Genomic DNA, 18,811 nt, shown 5'->3' on the forward strand with positions numbered 1-18,811 from the left:
ATACATTAACATTGCCCTATCCAGCACATGCTCAAGCAGAGCTTTAGTCCTTTGGGCAGAGACGGCCTCTGCAAAAAGAGTAATGGATTGCCCAAAGTGGCCCGTGAAGCAATTATATATGCTATATCAATTTTTAATGAAAGTAGAGATTCTTTAAAATTATCAATAAAGGGAGCCTTTGAACCTCTGAAAACAAATGACTATATCACCAACAAATACAAAAAAAGCTGAAAAATAAAGTAAGTCATTTAAAGATATAAAGCTTTTGGGCTTTACCATGCACATAGGATGCACTTAGCTCAAGCTGAAAAGGCTAATTACTACAGTGACTGATGATCATAGCAACCCTACAATATATCTCCATATAAAATAGTATTCCGGTGCTTTGCCAGAAAGAAAGAAACCACAATACAAAATCTCATTAAGTGTTGGGTATTACAAGTATCTTATTACTGTATCTCCTTGAAAAATGCATATCAAATACCCTTATTGAATCCTCAGCATATTTCGCCGCTGGCTGCAGAATATAACTGATAAATCTAATTTGATCGTTATTTAGAATCCTTCCTATCATTTACAGACGTAACTACATATTTAATTGCCTCTCAATAAATGCCACAAGTTAAATTAGAGTATAAAAAAAACCTAATAATTTCATCCTTAAACACTAGAGATTACAGATAAAAACCATACCATTCCTCTGTACTGCCACTAAACGTATTACCAGAGTCTAGAAAACAGACAAATGGGGAGCTGTGAAAATAATATACCTTTAACGCAATCAAAATGCTGATGCAATGGAATAATACAGTAAACCAAGTCCCAGATTGAATTTCACAGAGTGGCTTAAGCGTCGCTATGCAGTACATTACTTAATATTGAATCAAAATATTGACAGCTTTTGCAGAGAGAGAACTTTATCACCCAAATATAAGTATTACCAGCCAGCAGAGGAAACAAAATTGCAAATTACTGAGAAGTTTTGGCAGGTTATGTTCCGAATATTTGAACAACAGCTCCCCGCGTAATTGCTGCACAAAAAGGCATATTATTTGCCTATCTTTTCAACTAAAACACATAAATTGATGGCTCATAAAATTTGTTTTAAGAATAATGTAAACTGTTTTATTTAAAGGGAACGAGCATTTTCAAGAATCTTAATCTCCACTGTGAAGTATATCTATACCCCAAACCTTTTTTTTTGTTTGGGATAGAATGGAAAAAGGTTAGAATCTCTGTCAGGTGTAACATTCCTCCCAGTGTGGGAGGATAACCCCAGAGATGGTGGGGCAGGCTAGCATTTAACATCTCAGGGAGGGTCCTTGGCTCATAGTGGGGAATAACAAACAGTTGGGCACCAGTCACCCTAATATTTTCTATTAGTTTATTCACTCAATAAAATCTGAAGAGAGGTTTAGGGGCACAGAATACAGAAAAATGGTAAAATATTTGTGGCCCCCTAGTAGCAGCAAAATTGTTAGTGGCTCTTTATGAACTGCCTCTTAATTCAGTAGGCCCTTTGACCCTATGCAAGTCAAATACCTAGAAACGTTGAGTAGTGAGGTTTCCATGCAATGTCCCCCGGCAGTAGATTCTTCTACGTTCTCCAGCAACATCTTTAGTATAGCAGACTTTTCTGAAGATGCTCCATATAAAATGTTCCCAAAGATGCTCCATAAGGTCGTCATCTTTCATAGTATATTTCCTAAAAGATGCTCCATACAGGTAACCATCTTCCTGATTCTTCTAAAGATTCTCCATACAGGTAGCCATCTTCCTTATTATTCTAAAGATTCTCCATGCAGGTAGCCATCTTCCTTATTCTTCTAAAGATTCTCCATATGGGTAGCTATATTCCTGATTATTCTAAAGATACTCTATAAATGTAGCTATCTTCCTGATTTCTCTAGAGATGTTCCATACAGGTACACATCTCTTGCTCTAGCTCAGCCTGGAGGTGCCCTCCAGCAAGGCAGCTTAACCACTTGAGTCCCCAGGATTTAATTTGATATCAAATTTGGATACATATATTTTTATATCCTTGGTTATTATTTGGAATATGCTGCACGCCCCCAATATTTATCACAAAATATCATCAACAATGTCTATTGATTTAAATCATATTCCATAAGTGTAACTTTTAGAAAAGGTAGCCAAATGGTAACACTCTAGGAGGTGAATGTATGCATTTTACTTTAAGAGAGCTTTAGTCCTCTTTTGACGCTACACTGGGATGCACAGAAGGGGGGAAAAGCTGTGTTTGAGTATGTTGTTGGCTTAACATTAAAAAAAGATTAAGGAGGGTTGACAAGAGCATAAATTAGCACAACGGCAACCTTTTCATAGGTTTGAGATCGCCAAAAATTTGAATGACAATGCGTTCACATTTGATGCTTGAACAGTAAACGCAAATGTCATTCAGATCATAAAATAACATTATTACAACCTGGGAATTTATTTTAACAGGGAATATTTTTTTTTTTAGGATATATGTTTTTCTATTTTTTACACTTTTCTTCATGGGGGGTCTAGATCTAGTCAGACACCTCATGCAGCTGTGCAGCCAACAATAGATTACTATATCAGTGATCTACTGATGTAAGGAGAGGCTGGATAGAGCAGCAAAAACTCTGCCTGAGCCTCTGTACTGACAGATGATGTAACTATACTCCTGATGTAAACACAATTGTCTTAGACAGTTGTCAGCAGAACAAGGAATGCACTGGAAGATTTCCCCTTGCTGGTCCTATGAAATGTGGTATTTCACCCTAATGGAATAAAGTTATATCTATTTTAATCTCATGTTTAGTTTACTAATTTGTATTGAGATTGCAGTCCATCACGGGAGTGAGCTTGGAGTGTTGGCTATTTTGCAACACACACAGGGCCCATGGGGAACAAAAGTAGCCCCCCTCCAGAAGGAAGGACAGTGTCAGCATGAATTTAGAGATGATATGAGGATCTACAGCCGAGTGATACACAAATAAGATACATTTTTGTTAATTGTTTAGGTACTTGAATGCATTTTTAAGATTTAACTCCTGAGTTTAGTGTCACTAGAATTATTTACTCTTGTTGCAATTGTAACTCTAAGCACAATGTTTAGTCCAAATTGGATTCAGGACACTTGAAATGGAAGGATATTGACAGGCTCCACTGTTTGAAGGGCCCAAAGGGCCTTTAATTATAACTGACTCTCCTGGAGCACATGTAAACATGTATCATGTTGACTCAATTGTCTTTATTATGGGTTAGGGTACATTAAAAATAATCGGGGAGAACGTCCCACATACAGTAAAAGAATCACATCTGAGGAACCTTGCCTTGAATACACAGTCTTATTTGATAAGTCAAAGCCCAACATGCCAAGTACAGTAACCTATAATGACAAATCAGAATTTTTCTTCGAATGACCCAACTTCAATGAGTTGAAAACTGCTTACTTTGTGCTAAGGCTCTTGGCACATCATCATGACACTGCACTAGCTTATTAAATAGGGCCATTGATGTCCTGAGTTGGAGCTGATGTTTTCTATCTGTTTTGTGGATAAACAAATGATCCATGCCCTTCACAAAGTCAGAACAGCAGGGTTCCGTAAAAGATGAAAGAAAAAGTCAGATGATAGAACAAGATCCAAGGCTCTATGTTCATGACAGAAACTTTACAAGAACTTAAGTGTTGGCATATCTTTTTAAATATCCTTTGAGCAGCAGAGAAACACAGATACAGAATATTTCAAAAGCATTACTGTATGATGTGTAGAGAGTACATTTTGTTAAATAATAATAGACCAACTCACCTTTTAAAATACATATTTTGTATTATAATGTTGGTAGGAAGTTATTTACGCTTTTTGTTTCCAGAGCCATTTTGCTTTTTATTTGCACACGTTAAAATGAACATTTAAGGGCAGGTTCACACCATTTTGCCAGATCTGGTCCGCAAAATGGTGTGAGCCTGCCCGCAGTTTCAGTGCATTCCAGATCAGACAAAATGAGACCTGCACCATCTTTCTGGTCTGGTCTAGAACGGACTGCACTGGTGTGACAGAGGCCAGAAATAGCATAGTGATACATTAGGATGCATTTTGAGTCTGGAAACAATCTGGTCTGGTCTGGAGATGATCTGAATACACACTGCCGTAATAAAATTACGGCAGTTTTCATTTGTTCATTTGTAACACAATGTTAGCACAGCAACAGTTTATCAAACCCAAATTTCCAGCAAGAAAATACCAAATTTGTTTGTAAAATGTAAAAGATGAGGTTGAGTGGAGTAAAAAGATACAAAACATGTCAAGCCTTAAAATTGTATGCGCCTAAGAAATGGCAAATAAATCTTTGTACCCAAAATTGTCCAAAAAGCATCGATTTAGACTTAACTGTAAATATTGGCCCTACAATTATTGTCCTCACTCCAGTGTCTGCGGTGATACCTAACATGTGTGGTCGCAATTGTCGTTTTTATATGTAGCCGCACTCGCTGCATGCGTTTATGTTCATAGGTACATGTACGTTGTAGTGGGAGGATATTTTTTCTTGTATTGATTCTATTTAACTCTTTTTTTTTACGTTATTGCTTTCATGGGGCTAAAGAGCATGTTGGAGGTGACGGGTTCTCTATAAGACATGAGAGGTATTTTAGACCTCTAATATCACCTTTGCACTCCAGTGAAGAGGATCAAGCACAGATTCTGCTTGATTAGCTTCATCCCCAGCCACAGTAGCAGGCAAATGACAGCTCTAAAACTGGACAAAATCCTGGCTTTACAGCTGCCCGAAAGGGTTAAAGCCTATGTCAAGACAAAACCTCTCTAGATTTGGGTAGAGTGGGGAAAGATTCAAACTCCTGACAGGTTTGTACCTGGGGCTCTTTTGAAGACATCTTCCTTTACTTAAGCTGGCCATACATCTTAAGACAGGGATAGGCAACCTGTGTACTCCAGCTGTGGTGAAACCACAAATCCCATCATGCCTCTGTCACTTGGAGTCATGCCTGTTCCTGTCAAAGTATTGCAAAGCCAAAAGTTGGAGTGATGAGGTTGCCTTCCCCAGTCTTAAGATTTTTCTCATTTAACTCCGTTGCTGAACAAGAGAAACGACTCGATTCCCCCATTCACACTAAAGAGCATAGATAAAGTAATTTGCCATCTGCAGCTGTTTGGATACCTAAAACAGCGACAGCAGCTGATTGGGTGCAGTCATTGTTCAGTCAACAATTTCCCACCCAGCTCCTTCAACAAAAGTCGATTAAAAAATTGACTTTTGTCAAGGCGGATTGTGCCGACAGGGCCACCCTTGGATCAAATTTTGCCCTATGCAGCAGGAAATGTCCTAAATTTACATCTGTGTATGGCCAGCTTTACTGTTCTGGTGACAAAGGTTTCACCAGACAGGAAGTGAGGCATCAGGGACACAGACAGTAATACACAACCAACAGGAGTTCTAGCCTCCATCTACACTACTAAAGAAAAGCTTTTTTAGTAGTCTACATTGGAGAGTTCCCATCCTTTCCTGTCTGGTAAAAGGTTTTCAGCAGGACAGGACATTTTGGGAAATCTCCCTAAGGGAGTCACAGATAGCACTAAAAACCTGAGAGGGGATTTACCCCTCCCCACTCTATCTAAACCAAGTAAAAAGGTTTGGCTGGGCTCCATCTGTAAAGCTTTGCATTAATTGTTGATGCTATAAAAATAGCTGTCATAAATAAATCATGGGGTGGTAGGAGGAGGAAGCTGAAAAAAATGAATAAGTGACTTGTGTAGCCGCCCGAGTGTTCCCCTTAAAATGTTATAGTCTGTTAAGTAATTCTGGGATATTTGAACACGCCTAATATTAAGAATTTTCAGATAGTGAACTAACAAAATCCTATATATTAACACATAAGCTGTCAGTGGCTAGTAAGGTACAAGAAAGGAACTTTAAGATCTTAATCAGGTGGTACCGCTGCCCGACTAAACTACATGCAATTTTTCCACAGGTTTCAAATAATTGCTGGAGGTGTCAACAGTCCATAGGGACAAAGACACATATATGGTGGGAGTGCTCTCCAGTTGTACCTTTTTGGACAGCGGTGTTTGATATTTATTAAAAAAATGGTGAAGATAAGGGTGGAGCGTACACCGGAGTTGGCCTTACTTTCTATTTTTCCATCAGGGATAGGAACAACACAAAAGATCAGCTTTGTTGTTTTTTTTTAGTTCAGCTAGAACTTGCATCCCACAGCAGTGGAAATAGGTAGAGCCTCCTACGCTGTGAGAATGAATAGAGGAGATGTATTACTTGCAACGTATGGAGGAACTGAGGGTAAGGATACAAGATAGATACTTCCAATTGTTGGGCATATGGGACACTTGTATTCAAAGTTCAAATAGAGGAAATAGCTGAAATATGGTTTGCTTGAGTCTCTTTAATAATTAGTAATTAGTAGATGAGAGAATGCAGGAGTGTGACTTGGCTGCTGAGGGCCCCAGTAGACACAGCGGTTGAACTCCCCTTTCCCCCCTTCTGTTTTTTTTTTGTATTTCAGTAAGTGGAATCAGATAAGTTCTCCCCACTGCTTCATGGTATCTTATATGCACAAACCTTTAAAATAATTTGGGCAGAGGAAGTTTTATAGGAGAGGAAACTAACTAAAAATGTTTAAAGTTGATGTACAACTTTCTGTATCTCTGGAAAGTTGGATTGGGTGTTTGTGTTGGTGTTTTGTTTTATGTTATAAAATAAATAAAGATGATAATTAAAATGATCCATACCAGTGTGTTTTAATTGTGCTGGTTTTTTTTTTCTCAGTTCAAGTCTTCTCAGAGTGACAGAATAACAGTACAATCTGTGGGGAACTTATCCAGTCATCTCAGCAAGTGCTAATTGTTTAGTGTCTTATACAGACAGCCACTAGAGGGAGGCTCTACTACTCTCTATATATGAAATATTGCCTTGAATATATTAAACCTGCAAGCAGCTAAGATGTTAAAATAAAAAAATTGATGTTCAGGTAAACTTTAAAATGCAAAAAATAACTGGAAATGCGTACTTGCTAACAGCCAACAATTTGAGCTTCGTGATCACAGTGCTAATCCCAACTTTCAGCCCACTGTGATCCATTTACTAGCCCATCCCTGCAGTCAAAGGCACTTTCCTTAACACATTGACATTTCAATCCTGACTAAGCATGCAAGCATTAAGCAAAACTCATTTATTATATACAAGCTGTGAGGAGATGTGCCACCAGAAAGATTTGCAGTCATGGAAAAAAAATACTATACTGTGCCCTTTGTGATATAATTGAAATTCAAACCTGCTACTGTATCCACAACATAAACATACAAAGATTGGCAGCAGGCATGCAATGACTTATAAAGGAACTCTGGCATTTTCTATCATTCCTACTAGCAAAGCTGTTTATATCCCCCATTCACAACTGAGCAATATGAAGCACTAATCCAGAAGCACTTTAACGCTCATCACTCAGGTATCCCTGTTATTCTATGGTGCCTATTCACATCTGAGCAATGTGCTGTTGCTGAACACTCAGAAAATGTACAGAAGCTTCTTTGGGGCATAATCCCGTCGTTTTGACATCAATTGACTTCAATGGGAATGCCTGAAAAAAAGCCTGAAAAACGAGCGTGTACAAATGCACAAGAATAAATCTGATCTGCTAAACCAGACACCCAAAATAATTGTTGTCTGCACTTGCTCTGTGTTAAGATTATTGTGAGTCAGTGGGAGACTTGCCATGGTAAAATGGCCACACATTTCTTTTTAATTCTTTCATTTATATACGGATATTAGAGCCGTGATGATCCCATTAAGTTTTTCTTTCAGTTAGAAAATAGTTTGTTACTTTACTGCATGAAGGGTTACTGTTTTCTTTCATAGGCATATTATGTTATTTGGTCAGGTGAGGTAAAATATTCCTCAGTAGAGATTTTCTTTCATTGAAGTGTATGAATAGTCCAAACATTTCAGGTTATTTATTGGTCTCTGCATTCTGCTGGGGGGATTTCTCTTTCCTTCCTGTCCTAGAGATGCAACTGTCTTAGATTACCATCTAAGACAGTTGTCATCAGAACATTTGTCCCCATTGGATGATTTTCCTTCACCTGTTGCTCTGCTGACAACTCTAAAATTTTAAATTACCCCTCACTTTTTGTTTCAGTGGCAGTGACCACCAGGAAAAATAGAGTGATTAATCTCTCTAGCAAAGACACACACAGCAATAAAAAACTTGAGGGCCCAACCCTTCATCTCTTAATAGGTCTCTTAAGTTAGCCACACACCTTAGTATTGTGGACTTGATGGACCTCCAAAGGGGCAGGATTTTAGAAGATTGGGTATGGTTTTGGCATGGTTGTCTAGAACATAGTTGGGTAAACTAAAGGTAGGCTATAGCTCAGCTTCGTTTCCTGAAGCGAGTTAATGCTCAACATGAAGATTTCCATTATATTTAAAGGTGCCTGAACATCCTGCTGCCGCTTGTTGTGAGAAAAGCTTTTTGTAGGGCAGAATTTTGGCCCTTTATAGTTCTCTATACTTCAATGAGAGCTCCTAAAAATGAGTCACACAAGCATTTTAGCCTTTTTTTGCTTGTTTTATGTGCCTAACAACTGGCCTCCTCTTTCTAGCAACCGCATACCTGAGGAGTCAAGATTGTTAATGCTGGATGTGGAAACTTTCATCCAACCGGTGAGGGCCCACAAGAACATCTACAACCTGAGTGATGCCCATTACAAGAACTGTGGCCATCAACAGAGGTCATGGGAAGAAATTGGACGTGAAGATTTCCTTGATTAGGATCTTTGGTAGCACAAGACACCTTGCAGGTAAACCAGGAAGCAGATATAAGGATGACAACAAAATATGATGTTACAGATACTATTTTTCACTGGCCAAAGTCAAAAAAGCCTGAAGCTCAAAAACACATGAAAAATGCTTCAAGTCCGCCTAAAAATGCTCATGCTCAAGTGAGAACTGTGAATATATGGAATGTTTTTATATGTGAGCACCCTGTAAACAACCATGGATAGCTGTATATATATATATATATATCTATACATCTATATCTATAAATATAGATATATATATACACACACACACATTACAAATCTTTCATAGAGCATAGATGCATACATTAGATTGCATATACTGCACATTATAACCTGATTCAGTAAAACAAAATATCTAGATCTTAGAAGCAATATAAAAGCATGCTTAATAAACAGCGGAACCATCTACTTTTTAAACAGAGCACATCTTCAAGCTGCCTCTTCGTTTAGTATGATAACAGTTTGTGTTTCATTTTTTTCAGCATCCCTTGTGATAAAAATAAATGATTTATAAGGAAATCTTCTGAGGAATAGGCAGGCTTAATATGCCCACATGCATCTGATTCAAATTTTGTCATTACATAAAAAAGATTTCATATATTAAGCTAAAAACAATGCAGTCTTTTCCTTGGGGAAGCACTGGTGGTGAAGTAATTGTCCAGGCACCTATAATTGTTTTAAATGTGAGCCCTTGCATGAAGGGAGCCTTGACTGCCAGAAGCATGCCTACAGGGGTAGTGTTATGTTTTTATAATTTACTTATTTACTATGTGTGGTTGTAAAATATAATGTATTTTATTTTGGTAGCTTGTCTACCAACTCTTCTTAGTCTTTATTCAAAAAAATACGATCCCCTTTAAACAAGAAATCCCTAAAAGTGGAGATGGTCTGATAAATGGATCACAATACGTAATATAATATAATATAACAAAGTTTAATGATACTAATATATATAAAGACACCTATAACAAGACATTTAAAACCAATTAAAAAGCTTCCCTAGAATCACCTGAATGTAAAGATACGGGTATTGAACATTTGAATCTCCTATGGGGTAGGAAGTCTCTGATGTGAGTGAAAAAAAGAGAGATATATCACCCAGAAAGAAAAATGGAGCTGTACTCACATTGTACGCAGCCGGCAAAAAGTAGTCCTGGTTAGATCCCACAACGATACATGCATGTAGTTGTTTGTGGCAAGAGAGTATCCTTATGAAACAATGTCACTGAATGGGATCTATTTCATTGGTAAACTTGGACTCCCACCGCTGTCCGAGACGCGGGGTTATCACCCCAAAAGAAAGAGCCTCCAGAAGGGTTTTCAAAATGCACGAGCGTGCTGATGAGTGGAGTATAGTGAGGTTTCCGCAGTAGTGTGTCCAATGGCACGGCACGACTTCTTAGTCTTTACCTTCTTTATTGCCACAGTTGTACGGTGGGGTTACCTTTGCTAGTGCCCATACTGGTTCCTTATGTGTCATTGGTTACATGTTTGTTGCAGTGAGCCCCCATAGACTTGTGTAGGTTAAGTTCCCAAGTGTTTTTTTTTTTTCTCAACACATTCTTATTGTGTCTTGGCTGAGCAATGTTCTTTTAAATAATTCAGGGCCTATTCACACCACAAAGAGTGCGTTCCAGAGCGTTTGCCTCTGGAATGCCCTGGACCGCAACCTGGTCGGCTCCCTGCGTTCAAGGGTGAGGGAGCATGGTGATGCATGGAAGTAAATGGAACAGCAGCCATGCTCCCCACCTGCAGTGCAATCGCCAGCACTCGAGCATGTCACACATTAGTGACTGCGTTCCGTTCCAGTGTGCTCTGCAAAGATAGAGCATGCAGCATTTTTGCAGATTGCACTGGACTGGAACGCAGACACTAAGGCCCCATTCACACCAGGACAGAAGCGGTCAGCGCTGTTTTCGCACAATTTTTGAATGGGTGTTTTTCATTGAAGTCTATATAGAAAATGCGCTGATCAGTGCGAAAAATGTAGCTCGGGTAGCATTTTGGGTGGCTTGTGGATCGGATCGCGCGGAGCCACACAATTACAAGAACGGTCCCCATAGGAATGTATGGGATTGTTCATGTCAGCAATTGAGCGCAGACAAATCCGCGTGATCGAGCCACCCTGGTGTGAATGGGGCCTATTGTGCCACTCATTCGGTTTCCGTTTTTTCCTGGGCTCTGTTCCTGGTTGGGCCTTAGAGATTTACATCTTTACTGTCTTTTAGTAAATAGACATATTGTGTTTGTTTTATTTTGATAAATTTGAGATCTATTGTAGTTGAAAATTTGATGAATTACATTTTAATAAAACAAACATACATTAATATATGTTTTTACAAATTCAATTTTATTTTCTGGATCTTGAAGCCTAACTCAGGGCAGAAGTGTATACTTGTATTTGCATTTAGATATCTTAACTTGCAATAATCTTTAGTCCTTCCTTCAAATCTTACAGCAGTCATTAAATAATTCCCTCCAATATTCTCATTTCTAGGGCTTTCTTCCCCTGATTTCCCTTTATAAAGATCTGTGGCCACTATTCCCCTACTCGTCTACAGCCACTGGTCAGGTAGATATCCATCTGTAATTTTCTACGAGTGGCTACATAATTATGTCACTGCATTCTACAGTGGGAGGACCCGGGCTGTACAGACTTCCGGTATGCCCTGCCCACCAAAGGCTGGGTGTAGTCATTGAACTGGCCAAAGTGTCCACTAGTGGGTCATGTTCCTAGGTGGGCCTCATCAACTTGTTTAACACAAGTTTAAGTTTTTACTTTCATCATGAAACAGATTTGTAGAATATTGGGTATTTTTAGAGCCAAACAACAGTTCTGCACAACAATTTTGCATACAATCTATTTTATATCCCTAAAGTGGGACCACATAACCAGTATAGCATTGCTTTCATCCTTCTGTTTGTCCAATTTTTGCAGTCATGTGATTTTAAAGATCTTTGTATTCTGCGTGAAATAGGAAAATGCCTGTCCAATACCCAAATATAAAGCTGTAATATAATTTAAGAGCAGATGAGCAGTAGAGTGGTGTTGCTTATTGTATAACAATTCTCCTTAAATGTTTTAATAATTGTAACCTACCCAAAGCTATAGTTGTCATTGTCCCAGATGGCTCCATAAGCAAGACCTGTGGGGAATTCTTAAAACCAAAGACAGAGATAGATTGGTAATGTAAACCGCTGCAAAGGATTATGGTCTCATTGCCAAGTCCCCATACTGCGCTAATGCTTCACACAAACCCTCAACATGATCCACAGAACACCAAAGACTAGTCGGCCCCCTGCCTAGCCAATTCATATGATTAAGTCTTCTCCTGAGCCAAACATCTACAGAAAAAGCCTAATTAAATATCTAAAAAAGATGAGGCTCTCCCCAGTCTATGTACTGAGATAAAAACTTGTTAGGGAAGAAAAGATTCATAACAAGCCCCTCAGGAGGTAAAGGGTAAGCTCTGCTTCTAAAATGTCAAGAATCCTTTTTTTCTTTTTTGTTGTCGATGTTGTGAAAAGATTTTTCAGCACTGTCCCATGTCTGCATTGTTAGCAGCTGCTTTGTACTTTAAAAACCTCTAGAAGACCTACTGGTTCCAAATGTTTACAGTCAAAGACATGTTTTTCAGAGAACTGCATCATCTCTCATTTTGATGTGCACATAATGGTTATCGCATTGTATATACCGACAATTAGTGTTCTTAGAGGTACTGCTGATTCCGCAAACCAGGAGTATAAATGGCATCCTTTCCGTATTGGCCACCCCTACCAGCAGTGATACAATCCTACCATTACTGTTTCCTACAGTGGAAGCACAAGTGTAGGAGCTCTGCTTTCTGCCTAACAGTACAAAGGTTGTGTTTGTGCTTCTTAACAACTTTGCCTCTGGAGGTATTTTTAGTTTTTGTCTAGATTGTAGAATCTAGATTTTGACTAGAAAATTACTTAAAACCCCAAACAGTGATATATGTTTTGAATGCAGAGGCCTTGTACAACAAAATACATGGTAGTTGCAATTTGTTATTGCGATATTAAATCTATGTTTTCAAGGAAAAATACACTAAAATGCATTTTAGTGCACAAAAACACAATTTAGTCCCCAATAAATGTGTGCAAAATAAAAGATGAGGTTGTTTTAAAAAAATAAATACCAAACATGCCAAACATCAAAACTGTGCACCCAAAATTAGCAGTGGGCGAGGCTTTGAATGCCTTTACAGTTCAGTTTAGGGATAACCATACATGAGGGACCTAGAATTATTTATCTATCTCTGATGTGCTTGGGGTTATGAGGGTATGTTTTTTTTTTCATTTTTGTTTTAAGTTACTCATATTGCTATTAAAAGTGTCTAAAAAGTCACCTATATGATAGCTTTAAGCAGGTGACAGGTACTCTTTATGGCGACTTTAGGGGACTATTAGACCTCTAATGTCTCTCCTGGCCTCTGCTACAGCTGATGTTTAACCAGAACTTCAGCTGGGATTTGTACAGCTCTGAATACAGAAATGCTTAAGACTCAGTGGGGGGAATTTATCAAAACTGGAGCAAACAGAATCAGGAGCAGTTGCCCATGGCAACCAATCAGCATCTCTCTTCAGTGTGCTCAAGAGTTGAAAATGAGACAGAGAAGCTGAGTGGCTGTAGTGCAAATCTGCTCCAAAAATAGTCTGCTCCAGTCTTGATAAATTCCCCCCAGTGTTTCCAGATTTACACACTGCAGAGGACATCACAACCATGTTTGTGGTGGTCCTAGGCTCCCAGGTGGAGCAGGAGAGCCCGGGAACCAAGGGAAATGGTTTTCTGGTTTGGGGGGCACCATCCACAAGCTATCTAAAAGTGATCAGGCAGCTTTACACTAGTAAATGTGCTCTTGGCTTAGAACAGCAGTCTGACAGTCCCATATATACATACATCCCACCTTAAGGCCCGCCCACTGTGCTGACACATACGTGCGTTACACCAGTGGAAAAGTGATAAATAAACCAAATCTAATAGGCTTGTGTAGCCTTAGGTAATGCTTGACATTTCTTTAGAAGAATAAGTCTTGGCTATCAACTTGATTCTACTTTCATTACATAGATTGATAGAAGCAAAGGCAATCCCCCTCCTAGGACATGCTATTGATTCCTTTAAACACCTGACTCAATTAGTGCTGAAACTGCTTGTGATATACAGTATCTAGAATAGCTTTCTTTCCTTAACTCGAGCACTGAAGGAAAGTAAAATCTATTTTGCATATTGCCGCTTTGAGCTGATTATTCTGACTTATCTTTGTTTTTAATGTTTCACTAAATTAGCCTCGAAATGCTTTTCATTAGTCTCATTGACTGCGTCTGGTGTAATAACAAACCGTGTGTTCTCTTCCTAAATGGCTTCACAGTAAACACATAAGCCGCATGTCCCTATCCCACTTCAGCTCTGGAGAGAACACTGCAGCTAACAACTCCTACATGGAAGACGGAAAACCACAGACACAAACACGAGGCCACAGCCTGGGCTTCAATCTTTTTATCGACATGTAGGTGACTTATTTATACTACCTTATGCAATATATTTTCCTGTCTGTTAAGGTAGCCATACATGGTTAGGATTTTGTTCAAACATTAGTACAAAAGTCTGAAAAAAGCATTCATTAAAACATTTCATGAGGCCATCATTGAGTCAATGATTTTTATTTGAAAGCCCTTAAAAATTTTGTCCAGACCTGCTGTTTGAATGGAATCCCAGATGTATTAAACAGGTTTCTTTTATTGCTTATAAAATCAATGAAGGACTAATTGAAAAAAAAGTTTATGTGTGTGTATATATATATACACATATATATATATATATATATATATATATACACACACACACATATATATATATATATATATATTTATACACAGTATACAAACAGTATATATATACACCGATCAGCCATGACATTATGACCACTGAGAGGTGAGGTGAAGGCTATAGTGTATGGCCATACTTCCCACTCCACCTCCATTGATTTAAACATGATTTTTCAGACAATCAGGGTGCATGTTTATGTCTGTAAAATAAAAAACAGAAAACATATTCCACTATTTGAATTGTGCCTGAATGTCTGAGCTCCCTTGAATGTCTATGCCTAGCTCAGATTCACATCCAAAAACATCAGAATATAAGCTGAGGCCATCATTCATAAGTACTGCAACATCTTTTCTCAAGGGGAACAAATACCATTAGCCAGTTCCTTGAATAAGACAATAGACAAGGAATTTGACCTGCAAATAACATCCTATGTCCCTGGAGCCTGCATAGCTCCCAGCTGACACTCTGTGATAAATGGAAGAAATATTTTTCATGCCTAATATTATAAGGCATTTAGATCTGACTGTAACATTCATTATCTTTCTAAAAAAAGGACTTCACAGGTTCTTTCCTTACAGCCTATGGCCAAAGAAGGTAGTAGCATGCTTATAGTTAAGGATTCTGGGGAAAAAAGTCACATAGAGTAGGCAGCTACGGTTTCTCCATAGAGGAAAATTTGACAGTAAGGATACTGGGGTTTGCATATCAAAGAGTCTGCAGAGTCTGTTTTATTCACAGATTTTCTCTTTCAGTTTTCTCATCTGGAGTGGAAATTTTAATGGAATATAATTGGCTAGTACAGACAACACAGAATTGTGCATAACAAATGGCTAGTACAGGCAATACTTTCAATATTGAAATATGGGGCCATTTGTTTTATATGAATAACATAAATCAAATTTTTCTTTTAATACAATAAACAAAATACTTCACACGTTGGTATAGGGGGAAGTATACATCTGACCCTGATTAAAAAAAACTAATAATAATACTCAGGAGGCTGAATTTCATTGCCCAAATGTTGTGACAGTCTTTCTTCAAACCTTCAGACATAGGATGTTATTTGCAGGTCAAATTCCGTAGCTATTGTCTTATTCAAGGAACTGGCTAATGGTATTTGTTCCCCTTGAGAAATGATGGAAGATGTTGCAGTACACATGGTACATTCAGAGTCATGTCACCTTGACATTGATCATTAGCAGACCACACACACACCTCACTCTTCCTCCTGTATCTCCCTCTCTCCTCTGCTCTACTTCTCCTCTAGCCACACAGGCCCAGCCACCTCCTGCTGCTGCCCTGGTCTTCCACATCTTTAAGCTGTCCTCTGCTCTACCATCTCTTGGCCCCTCCTTTTCGGTGTCCCTGGCCCACTGGTGCCCAGCTCCCTCCTTTGTCCCCTAATTGGAGAGGAGGGGGGAAAAATGAGCGGGCATGATGGCAGGCTACCTCAACGGAGTGACAAGCAGCACTAAGAGCAAAGTAGAAGCTAATTGAGCGGACATGGTTTCAATAGAGCACAGAACAATGGAACACCTAGAGCAGTGAGACTGTGGGCCTGGTAAATTCCTCCAAAACCTTCCATGCCCCATACGCAGACTATAAAAGTATAGGAATGCAAAAAACCACATGATAATATATCAGCAATCATGAATCCGGATTACTTATGCTTTAATAATCAAAGGACCTTTACTGGAAAGGATGATAACAGGATGATAAAGTATTTTGTTTTCAAGAGTATTTGTTATTGACTCTCCCCTAATGTGTTTACAGGACTCCATCTGTGCCACACGCTAGCTGTACACCACTATATGTATACGGTAGAACCGGGTATCCCAGCATGCCCTATAGGTCTGCACCAGGAGTCCCGACCATGTGAGAGTATCAGGTTACCAAGACTAGCCAGCTGTGCAGGAGCTGCAGGTAGGTCCTCTGCAGCAGCGTGCATGTAGAAGCACATTGCGTGGCTCCAGGATTGGCTTAGAAGCGGCTGGCGTGTTTATCACTGCAATTCAATCCTGCTTGTGCTGTAGATAGGGAGGATGATGCCAGACAGACTGAGGCTCCTCCCATACAAGCCATGCCCCCTTGACATCTCTGCAACTTCTACTGTGGACACTTGAGGGTATATTACATATTAATTTAGAGCATGAACTAATATTAATTGTTCAGGCTTAGAGATACTGAGCAGATCATTGGAGCTAACAGATGACTACAACAATTGCCAATTTGATAGTCTTTCTTGCAAACACTAAAATGGACATTTTCTGAGTTATGGTCTTCCTATGTACATCCAAAAGCAACATAAGATTTACCGGGAACATTATAATAAATACTATGCAATTAAATAATACCTTTTATTGGCTAGCTAAAGTCTCCAGCCATGGTGAAGGGACCTGAGCTGTCTCCAGTTTGCAATTGTGTTCTACTCATGACGTCAATAAAACATGTAATGTATGCTTCTCTTCTATCAACACAGCAACACAGTACAACATTCAACACATATAAAACACATTCTGATGACATTCATCGAAAGGTTTCCTTTACCTGGGGAAATGAAGAACGTTCTCCACAGCTTTTTGTCCCGAGTGACATCTCTTATTTCTTTGGTCATGTTGACTAGTCTACCCGCGACAGGTGGAACACGTCGGAAATCAAGAATCCTGCAAAAAGAAACAACATCAAACTTGAAATGTCATATATTAAAAGCAAACTCAGGTTTTATTGAGGAGGAGATGACCACAGGCCATTATTCTACAGGCTTTATCCAACACAGACAATATCACTTTTTCGAGGGCATACAATTTGATGGCGTGTATCCAGGGAGGCCTAATCCTTTAAGATTACAACCACAGCTTAATCACAAACAGATTGGAAGATAGGAAATAACACATCTATGGCAGATTTCATGGTGGATGAGAGACATTCAATAAAAATTGATTATTTGTTAAACATTTTTTTTTTGTTTCGAATAGAGTGGTAAAGATAAGCACCCCTGCCACATTTTTATTGCTATAGCACCAGAATCAGCAACACCAAGTATGCAGGACCAGGGACCAATGTACATGGAAAGCTTGAACAACAAAACAATCCCTTACAAGTAGTCTGCACCACCTTATATAGACAAATTATATCACAGTCAGGTATATAGAAAAGTGTAAACATGATTAATACATATATATCCTAAATATAAACTGAGTATACACACAAAATACAAAACCACTCACAAGACCAACATGTTGTCCTAAAAAAAGAGAGCACAATCTAGTATCCTAATAACCACCCCACAATATGTAAACAATCAACCAGTGACCAGGGTGCTGACTATGAGCCCCGTCCTGGCATGATCTGGGTCAATGAGGTTAATAATAAGTACAAAATAAGTTGTTCAGTGCCAATCATCCAAAGACATTAAATAAAAATGATATACATGTGCTTACTATCAATGCTTAGTGAAACTAAACTACTAATATACCAACCAATACTACTAAACCAATATCTAGCAGGATCAATAACGTGGCAATTACTATCTGATCTAGTAGCTAGGGGATACAATTAAATATTAAATAAGCAAACAAACAATAACTTAACAGTTAACCTGTGCAGAATAGAAGGAGAGCTGTGCAGTCCCAGGTAGCTGAGACTGCTGAACGATAAGGGTCAGACTTGTAAGAACTACAGTTCTACGTGTGTCTTGGCAACTGCCACTTCTTCAGGAGCTAAGAGTCACAGGGCCAGTAAGGGTTAAGTGCCCCCTTTATGTGTATCAGTTATGTGAAAACTGTGGCTGCTGGCAAAACCAGAAGTGATGTCACAGGACCCGAAAGTGACATTACCAACACCAGAATATGTCATAGGAACTTCCTATAGCTGTATGCGTTCCAAAGAAAGGAAGCAAGTATAAAGCAGGATTTGGGCACCACTCTGCACATATTTTTTCCTCTTGTACTTTTTCTCATAAAAAGTAGTAGTTTTCTGCAAAAGAAAATAACACAGTGGGCCAACACAAATCCAAACCATCAGGCAGAGGTGTAATAAAATGTGAAAATACAGATATAAAAATGTTGCCAAATTAGCCAGCTAACGACCATTACACTCAATTTGTATCCCTGCAGTAAGGATTAAATTATATATA

General features: G+C 38.8%; 1 protein-coding gene across 1 annotated transcript in view; it reads right to left on the reverse strand.

Moving 5' to 3' along the window:
* Window positions 1–18,811, reverse strand: part of FAM20C (FAM20C, golgi associated secretory pathway kinase) — a 178,666-nt gene that overhangs the window by 22,093 nt on the left and 137,762 nt on the right. Inside the window, exon 5 of the mRNA XM_018572034.1 lies at window positions 17,224–17,339. Within this exon, the coding sequence (XP_018427536.1) occupies window positions 17,224–17,339 (116 nt within the window). The remainder of the gene's footprint in view (window positions 1–17,223; window positions 17,340–18,811) is intronic.

The sequence above is a fragment of the Nanorana parkeri genome, unplaced genomic scaffold (assembly GCF_000935625.1).
Source record: "Nanorana parkeri isolate BGI_ZX_2015 unplaced genomic scaffold, ASM93562v1 scaffold3, whole genome shotgun sequence".
Taxonomy (NCBI): domain Eukaryota; kingdom Metazoa; phylum Chordata; class Amphibia; order Anura; family Dicroglossidae; genus Nanorana; species Nanorana parkeri.